Source organism: Panicum virgatum, chromosome 3K (genome assembly GCF_016808335.1).
Source record: "Panicum virgatum strain AP13 chromosome 3K, P.virgatum_v5, whole genome shotgun sequence".
In the NCBI taxonomy this organism is placed as follows: domain Eukaryota; kingdom Viridiplantae; phylum Streptophyta; class Magnoliopsida; order Poales; family Poaceae; genus Panicum; species Panicum virgatum.
Window position 1 is genome coordinate 49,941,637 of NC_053138.1, and position 9,008 is coordinate 49,950,644.

Sequence of the window (9,008 nt, forward strand, 5' to 3'; positions counted from 1 at the left end):
CCACCAACACGGTAGTTTCCATGCAAATATAGTGTTTGGTGAAGCATGACGCGACTACCACAAGTCAATTCTCAAAAGAGTCTTCTTCCAACTTGCAAGTTTAGTGGCCAAAAGTTAAAATCGTGTCGAGCTGCACGGATTCATTGTGAAGAAATTAAACTCTCAGTCGGCAGCATTCTTCTAAGAAATTTCGTAACGAAGAATATTGCAAGAACTGAGCCACTTGTAACAAGGCTCAGATTAGTGAATACGTGCAAATGATACTGTATCTCACAAACAATAAATGTAGCAAACATCAGATGGATGAATTCTAAAGTTTCTACTGTGCTCTGAATTCCAATAAAATGCCATAGCTTATTAGCTTGGTTGGCAGAATCCATTCATTTCAAAAATTTGCCAACAAATTACCATCCACATTATAAGGTTACCTAATTTAATTTCCTTAATTTCTTTTCAAGATATGCACATAAATTTGTGTGCGTGTGCCCCACGTCCCACGACAACACCCGAGTCTTCAGTCTCTCGGTCAGTTAGAGCTGAAAGCTAGGAATAGAATCTAGCAGCAAGAAGACCTGATGGTTGACTAGCTGTCTCTGGCCACTATAAATTGCATTTGGCGATTTCTACTCCCATGAACAGCCAGTGCTACAACAATGGATCTACCTAGAAATCTCCTCTGCATTCTCTTCTTCCTCCTCGTATGTACATCCCACGCTGCCCACAGCGAACAAGCTGCTGCCGCTCTTCTCCATTGGAAGTCCACTTTGGATAGTAGAAGCACCAGCAACTTGTCTTCTTGGTCACCAGCCAACTCTACCTGCGTATGGTTCGGCATCCTGTGCAGCAATGCCAGTGCTACCACCAGCCACATCATCGGACTTCGTCTTCCTGAAGCCGGCATCAAGGGCCGGCTTGAAACCTTAAACTTCGCCGCGTTTCCGCAACTCACCGAGCTCAACCTCAGCAGAAATGGCCTCCACGGAGCCATCCCTGCTAGCATCTCTTTGCTGCAAGCGCTGGTGTATCTTGACCTCAGTTTCAACAGCTTGGAAACGTTCATACCACCAGAGCTCGGAAGCCTCTCTAACCTCGTCGATCTCCGGCTCGACAACAACAACCTTACAGGTGCCGTACCCTACCAACTCAGCAAACTCCCCAAGATTGCCCGCCTTGAGATATCTCACAACTACTTAGACAAACCAGATTTCTCCCCAATGCCCACCCTGCAGATCTTTTCCATGTACAGCATGGGCGTCAATGGCAGCTTTCCCCAGTTCATCCTAGAGTGCCCCAACCTGACATTCCTTGACGTGTCATGGAACAAACTCTCTGGACCGATCCTAGAGTTGATTCCAAAGATAGCTCCAAATCTAACATACCTCAAAGTGAGATCGAACTGGTTCTCTGGCCCGATACCGCCAGCAATCGCAACACTGCGGCAGCTGTAATACCTGGAACTCTCAAACAACAACTTCACCGGTGTTATCCCCTGGGAGCTTGGCACACTTGGAGAGTTACTAGTACTTGATCTGCAAAACAACCCACTCAATGGGCCAATCCCTGTTGAGATCTGCAAACTTTCAAACTTGTACTGGCTCAATGCTCCAGGGAACAACCTCAGCGGAACGATACCACCATGTATCAGCGGTATGGCGGCATTGACACGCCTCGAACTCTGGAACAACCAACTGGAGGGTGAGTTGCCTGCAACCATATCTCAGCTGCATCGTCTTATGTATCTCTTAGTGGGCTTCAACAGACTGACTGGCCCTGTACCCAAGGATCTTGGCCAGGGGCAGCCACTTATCATTGTAGACCTGTCGAACAATGGCTTCTCTGGAGAGTTACCTCCTGGACTATGCAGCGGCCATCAGTTACAAGAACTGGTGGTGAACAATAACAGCTTCTCGGGCTTGCTTCCAGCATGCCCAAACTTGACTTATGCTTGGATAGGTCAAAACAATTACTCGGGTGACAACTCGTATGTGATTGGGAAGTACCCCATCCTGCGTGGACTCGATGCATCATGGAATGAATTTACAGGAATGATCCCGAGTTCTGTCAGTTACTTCTTCTGGAGTTCCTGGACCTTTCAAGCAACCAGCTGCATGGGGAGCTCCCCAGCTGCTTGACGAAACTTCAACTACTGTACTTTGTAGATCTGTCGAGAAACGCCTTTTCTGGCGAATTCCCAGCCTTAACAAGCCATAACTGTTCACTGACATCACTGCACTTGGCAAACAACGACTTCACTGGAGGCTTTCCTTCTTCCTTAAGCTACTGCAGTAATTTAACAATTCTAGATCTTGGCAACAACAGACTCAATGGGGAAGTTCCTTCATGGGTATCACACAAAATGCCTTCCCTTAAGATTCTCCAGCTCCGCTCGAACATGTTGCAGGGATGCATACCCTGGCAGCTATCGCATCACTCTCGGCTGCAGCTGCTTGATTTAGCCAACAACCAGCTGAGTGGCTCTATACCAAGACAGTTTGCTAACTTCGCATCGATGATACAGCAGAGCGACGGATTCTACTTGGGATCAACACACATTTTGCTTACATACTCAAATCGAGCTCTGACCCCATATTCTGACAGAATTGATCTCATTTGGAAGGGGAAGTATTACACATTCGAGAAAGCAATTGCTCATATGACAGGCATTGATTTATTGAGCAATCTTCTGTCTGGTGAGATACCTACAGAGTTGACAAACCTGAAGGGCCTCCAGTTGCTAAATTTGTCAAGGAACAATCTTTCTGGTGGCATCCCAAATGATATTGGTAATCTGAAGGCTCTAGAGTCCCTGGACTTATCCTGCAATGAACTTTCAGGCCACATACCCGATAGCTTCTCCGGCTTGACGTTTCTCAGCTCTCTCAATCTCTCCAACAACCAGCTGTCAGGTATGATACCCACAGGTGGCCAGCTTGGTACACTAAACGATCCATCAATCTACAGCAATAATTCTGGGCTTTGTGGACTCCCTTTGAACATAGCATGCCTAAATGGAAGTTCTGGATCAGCAGAAAATAAGGATAGAGATCCAGGACTTTACTACTCCATACTTGTGGGGTTTGCTGTTGGATTCTGGTTGTGGTTTGGAGCAATAATTTTCTCTGATCCATGGGGGGTTGCTGTTCTAAGCTGCATTGATCGTGTGCTGAACTGCTGAACAGGTTTGTGCAAAGGATACAGAACCGCGGTTAACTTCAGTCATAGGATTGTCTACATGGAACTGTTGGAATTGATCTCCAACGGCCAGATCCAAAGATCTGGCCAATCCCTTGATTTGCGCCCTGATCGGGGGCGTTCAGCCAAACATGGCTGGTGGGCCCCCGTCGCCCGCGCTATAAAGAATAGAGAGAGGGCCCGGGGCACGCGATCCTAAGTTCACCGCTGCCACAACCCTCTCCCACAGTCCCTACCGATCTAGGGTTAGCGCGAGGCCGACGGGAAGCTCCGCCACCGCGACCACGACGTCCTCCTCCGCCAACCCCGTCATCGGCCAGTGCCGGTGGAGGCCTGAAGGACGCCGGGACTTGCGCCGTCCACTGCCGCCGCCGGATCAGCGCCTCGAAGAGCCGGACTTCCTCGCCTCCATTCTCGGCTCCATCGACGCAATGGCGCCCACCGGCAACGGCTCCTCTGCATCCACTCCCGCGGATGGTCTGTGTCTCTCATCCACCTATCTCTCTCTCTGTCTCTCTCTTGTACTAGGTCTAGAATGAATCACTTGATATTACACCTAGAACTTGTACCCCAGTACTCGATTCGTACACTAGATGTGATCCTAGTCTAGAAACAGAGAAGAATACAATCTTTCATTGGTATCAGTCGCCGATCTAGTTGTAGATCGTGGTTTTTGGGGTCCATTTTACTCAGATCTACACTCAGAAAGTAGAAGGAGGTGACAGAAATGAAAATCGATCTCGGATCGACAAAGAACACCCACCGAAACCCTAACCCTAACCCTAGAATCCAAGAAACCAAGAAGAAAAAGGCGGCGGGCTTACCTGTTGCGCGCGCCGGCCACCGCCTCGCACCAGAGCTCCGGCCACCGCCGGCACAGAACCACCTCGGGCCGCTGCTCGCTTGGGTCCGTCGCGGATCGGGTGCGCGGGCTCGAGCACCGCCGTCAGGCCGCTCGACGGCGGCGCGCTCCAGCTCGGGTGAGCGCGCTCGCCGGCGAGGGGGCCGGCGGCGGCGCCGCCGTTTCCTCTCCGACCGGCCATGGCGGCCGCTGCTCCTCAGTCGCGGGCGGAAGAAACGGAGAGAAGGGGAAGAAATGGGCCTAGGGTTTGGGCGCCCCGTCGCCGACGTCGGTTTTGATCCGGCGAGAAGGCCGGGCAGCCATCGGATCAGATCCGACGGTCTGCATCTGCCGGCCGGCGAACGGGCTGTTTGAGGCCCAGGCGGAGGGCGCGCGCGGGCCGTTTTGGCGGCCCGGCCGTCGGCTGCTGGGCCGCGGGCCCAGGCGCAGGGGAGCGGCCGCGCGGAAACGGGCCGTGGGCCGTTTTTCCGTCTCGGGCCGCATAAACAGTTCCAGAATTCGCTTTTTCTTTTATTTCAGAAGCATTTTGAATATGAATTTGAATGATTTTGCTTAGAATTTGATCTCTGTAAATAAATGCACCAATGTGTATTATTTTTTAGAGCTGAAATTTATAAGAATTATGCTTCTGAATATTTAGAATTTTACATGTTTCCGCTGCATAGAATTTATTTTGTCTCTATGTTAATTTGAACCAACGAGATAATTGATATAGAGGCTTATAGAATTTATTTCTCAGAATTTTCAGAATATTATAATGTTGTAATTTCTGACCAAAGTTGATATTGCAATATTATAATTTTGTTCAGAATTTTGTACACATTATATCTTTTTCTGCCCAACGGTGATTTAGATTTAATGTACAGATTGTTGCATGTTTTAATTTTGACCAACGTTAAATTGATACATGCATTTATTGTTGTCCTCACAAATTTTGAATTCAAATTTCAGGCTCCAATGCTATGACTTATGTGAATGCCATTCCTGAACTGGATGGCAACAACTATGGGAAATGGTACCAGAAATTGGAGATAGCTCTGGCGATGGCCAATATAGATTTGGCCATCACAACGCCAGCTCCACAAGAACCAGAAAAGCCCGTAAGGGCACAGAATGAAGAAGCTGCTGCTTGGGCTATCCGAGAGAAGAATTATGACTATGCTATGACCAGATATGATGTTGACAAGACACGTTGGAATGATTCCAACCGCAAGTGTCTTATGGTCATGAAAGGTTCCACTTCAGATGCCATCAAGATGGCGATCCCAGATTGTGACACCGCTTCAGAATATTTAGCAAAGGTGAAGAGTCAGTTTACTGGTTCTTCCAAGGCTTATGCTGCCATTCTTGCTGAGCAGCTTATCACCAAGAAATACACTGGCGGTGGCATCAGAGAACATATCTTAGAAATGAGCCACATGGCCAACAAGCTTAAGACAATGGACATGCCTTTGCTAGAAAAGTTCATTGTTCAGCTGGTCTTCAAGTCCCTACCAAAGGCGTTTGAGGCATTTCATGTCAACTATAACGCTTTTCCAGAAGATTGGGGTATTGACAAGCTGATTGGCATGTGTGTTCAAGAAGAAGATCGCCTTAAGAACTCCAATGGTGGTGAGCTTGCTTTTCAAGTTCAGCACAAGAAAAAGAATTTTCAGAATAAGAACATCCAGCATAACAAGAGACCTTTCCCATCAGGCAAGAATCAGCATGAGAGTGGTCCTTCCAGACCACCTCCACAGAAAGACTGGGAAAATTTTCCAGTTGAACAAGACCAGTGCCTGAAGTGCAAAAAGAGAGGGCACTACAAAAGGGACTGCCCAGAATTTCTGAAAGAGTTGTTAAGAAAGGGTGAGGACACCATTACTTTTGTAGATGAATCCCTGTATTTAAGTTATGACAAATCCACTTGGTGGATTGATTCTGGTGCAACTACTCATGTTGCTAATTCTTTACAGGGATCAAGTATGAGGAGGACCCTGCCAAGAGGCGCAAGAAGAATTAAAGTTGCAAACGGTGTAGAAGCTGAAGTCGAAGCCATTGCAGAATTTCATTTAGAATTACATAGTGGCTTTGTACTTTGTTTGAGAGATGTTCTTTATGTACCGTCTTTGCAACGAAACTTAATAAGTGTGTCTAAATTAGATGATGACGCTATTGCTTGTCATTTTGGTGATGGCAAGTGTAAGATACAAGTTAATTCAGAATGTGTTGGTCTTGGCTTCCGACAAGACAAATTATATTTGCTTTCATTATCTGAGAATGTGAATGCAGTATGTTTTGAGAATAAAAATGCCTCCTCATATGAGAATGTTACTAAGAAACGCAAACGAATTGATGCAATTTCGTCGAAATTATGGCACTGTCGTTTAGGCCATATTTCGAGGGGGAGAATAGAGCGCTTAGTGACAGCATCAATTCTTCCATCGTTAGAATTTTCAGATTTAGAACAATGTATTGATTACATTAAAGGAAAATTCGTTAAGAACATAAAGAAAGGTGCCAAATGAAGTGCGGGAATTCTAAAAATAATTCACACAGATATATGTGGACCATTCCCTGTCACTACTGTAGATGGTTATGTTTCTTTCATAACATTTACAGACGATTACTCGCGTTATGGCTACATTTATCCAATTAAAGAACAATCAGAAGCATTGGATAAATTCAAGATATTTAAAGCAGAAGTAGAAAACCAACATGATTTAAAGATTAAGATAGTCAGATCCGATCGTGGGGGAGAGTACTACGGTCGACACACCCCCTATGGCCAAGTTCCTGGACCTTTTGCAAGGTTCCTTATGGAAAATGGTATAGTTGCCCAGTATTCCACACTGGGCGAGCCTCAGCAGAATGGAGTAGCAGAAAGAAGAAACCGTACCCTGATGGATATGGTCAGAAGTATGATGAGCTACTCCACGTTACCGATTAATTTGTGGATGGAGGCGTTAAAAACCGCCATTTACATTCTTAATCGGGTGCCAAGTAAATCGGTGCCGAAAACACCGTACGAACTATGGACAGGAAGAGAACCCTCGCTTAATCATTTTCGCGTATGGGGCTGTCCAGCTGAGGCCAAAGTGTTTAATCCGAACATTGGGAAGCTAGATCCCAAGACAGTCAGTTGCCATTTTATTGGCTATCCAGAAAAGTCTAAGGGATATCGCTTTTATTGTTCCGACAGACACACGAAGTTTGTAGAAACAAGACATGCTATCTTCTTAGAAGATCAGATGATCAGGGGGAGCATAGTAGCCAGAAAAATCGACCTTGAGGAGAAGCGGGTATACGTTCCCACTCCGATGATTCAAGAGCCTTATTTCTCGTTACCTGTGGTTGTGGCACCGATAGAGCAGGAAACTGCAGTGCCAACACCTGCTGTCAGTCTACCTGACGTCGCAGTGCAAGAAACTGCGGTGCCACAACCTGTTGTTGGTTCTCCTAGCTTGGCATTAAATGGAAATGAGGACCCTGTTCCTCAGGACCAAATAGAACCCGTTGCCATGGATGAGGGGGAGCAACAACAGCCTCCTGTGCAAGAAATACCATTCGCAGTGGCCCCGAGAAGGTCACAAAGAACTAGAAAACCAGCTATTTCTAAAGACTATGAAGTCTATCATAGTGAAGAAATACAGAATGAGGGTGATCCCACCTCTTTTGAAGAAGCCATGAAAAGCGCCAATTCATCCAAATGGTTTGCAGCCATGGAAGATGAAATGAGATCCATGAATACCAATAAAGTTTGGGACTTAGAAGAAATTCCCAAAGGAGCCAAAACAGTAGGCTGCAAGTGGGTCTACAAAACGAAATGTGACTCCAAAGGGAATATAGAAAGATATAAAGCGCGGCTCGTGGCAAAAGGCTTCACGCAAAGAGAAGGAATAGATTACAATGAGACATTCTCTCCGGTCTCATGTAAAGACTCTTTCAGAATAATAATGGCCTTAGTGGCACATTATGATTTAGAATTGCATCAGATGGATGTAAAAACGGCATTTCTAAATGGGGATTTGTATGAAGATGTCTACATGGCACAGCCCAAAGGTTTTGTCATGGAAGGCAAAGAAAATTTAGGATGCCGCTTGAGAAAATCGATTTATGGCTTGAAGCAAGCCTCGAGGCAGTGGTACTTGAAATTTGATGAAACAATTAGAAAGTTTGGATTTAAAGAAAATGAAGAGGACAATTGTATTTATGCGAAGTTCAAGAACAGAAAATTTATTTTCCTCATCTTGTATGTGGATGACATTCTGCTAGCTAGCAGTGATGTTAATCTACTACTGGAGACAAAGAAATTCTTGTCCTCGAAATTTGATATGAAAGATCTTGGTGAAGCTTCGTTCGTCTTAAGAATTGAGATTCACCGAGATAGAAGAAGAGGGGTTTTAGGATTATCACAGAAAGCATACTTAGAAAAGATATTAAAGAAATATGGTATGCATGCGAGCAAGCCCACACCTGCTCCAATAGTCAAGGGCGACAGTTTCGGGAAACATCAGTGTCCCAAGAACCAGTATGAGCTCGAGCAAATGAAGGCAGTGCCTTATGCTTCAGCTGTCGGAAGCTTACAGTATGCACAAGTGTGCACACGCCCTGACTTAAGTTTCGTTACCGGGGTACTTGGCAGATACCAGAGTAATCCAGGCATAGAGCACTGGAAAATGGTAAAGAAAGCTTTGCGCTATGTGAGGGGCACAACTGGCCTCATGCTAACATATAGAAAATCAGAAACTTTAGAAATAGAAGGGTATTCAGATTCAGATTTTGCAGGAGATGCAGATGATAGAAAGTCCACATCTGGATACATCTTCACTCTTGCGAAAGGAGCAATATCGTGGAAAAGCTCCAAACAGACAGTTACAGCATCCTCCACGATGTATGCTGAATTTGTGGCATGTTATGAGGCCTCGGGGCAGGTCACATGGCTAAAGAAATTCGTACCCGGATTGAAAGTGGT

General features: G+C 45.9%; 2 protein-coding genes across 3 annotated transcripts; both read left to right on the plus strand.

Annotated features, from left to right (window-relative positions):
- Positions 1 to 653: 653 nt before the first annotated feature.
- LOC120701005 (MDIS1-interacting receptor like kinase 2-like) lies at positions 654 to 3,207 on the plus strand. Its single transcript, XM_039985180.1, has 4 exons — positions 654 to 1,444; positions 1,609 to 1,695; positions 1,760 to 1,981; positions 2,044 to 3,207. Exons 1-4 carry the CDS (start codon positions 654 to 656, stop codon positions 3,173 to 3,175), a joined length of 2,232 nt encoding a protein of 743 aa, XP_039841114.1. The 3' UTR covers positions 3,176 to 3,207.
- A 38-nt stretch (positions 3,208 to 3,245) lies between these two features.
- LOC120699462 lies at positions 3,246 to 6,291 on the plus strand. Of its 2 annotated transcripts, XM_039983466.1 has the most exons (4): positions 3,246 to 3,669; positions 5,006 to 5,665; positions 5,750 to 5,902; positions 6,010 to 6,291. In XM_039983466.1, the coding sequence occupies exons 1-4, from the start codon at positions 3,624 to 3,626 to the stop codon at positions 6,054 to 6,056; spliced, it is 906 nt and encodes a 301-aa protein (XP_039839400.1). In that variant the 5' UTR covers positions 3,246 to 3,623; the 3' UTR covers positions 6,057 to 6,291. The 2 variants fall into 2 exon arrangements, with proteins under 2 accessions (XP_039839400.1, XP_039839399.1); XM_039983465.1 differs by having other exon boundaries at positions 5,006 to 5,902.
- Positions 6,292 to 9,008: the final 2,717 nt, after the last annotated feature.

Bases quoted from the DNA above. Each gene is read 5' to 3' on its own strand.
- LOC120701005 (XM_039985180.1), top strand. From the start codon at position 654: ATGGATCTACCTAGAAATCTCCTCTGCATTCTCTTCTTCCTCCTCGTA. The intron at 1,445-1,608 runs GTAATACCTGGA...TCAATGCTCCAG, and splicing joins ATCGCAACACTGCGGCAGCT to GGAACAACCTCAGCGGAACG. The intron at 1,696-1,759 runs GTGAGTTGCCTG...GGGCTTCAACAG, and splicing joins CTGGAACAACCAACTGGAGG to ACTGACTGGCCCTGTACCCA.
- LOC120699462 (XM_039983465.1), top strand. From the start codon at position 3,624: ATGGCGCCCACCGGCAACGGCTCCTCTGCATCCACTCCCGCGGATG. The intron at 3,670-5,005 runs GTCTGTGTCTCT...TTCAAATTTCAG, and splicing joins TGCATCCACTCCCGCGGATG to GCTCCAATGCTATGACTTAT. The intron at 5,903-6,009 runs GTGAGGACACCA...AATTCTTTACAG, and splicing joins GAAAGAGTTGTTAAGAAAGG to GGATCAAGTATGAGGAGGAC.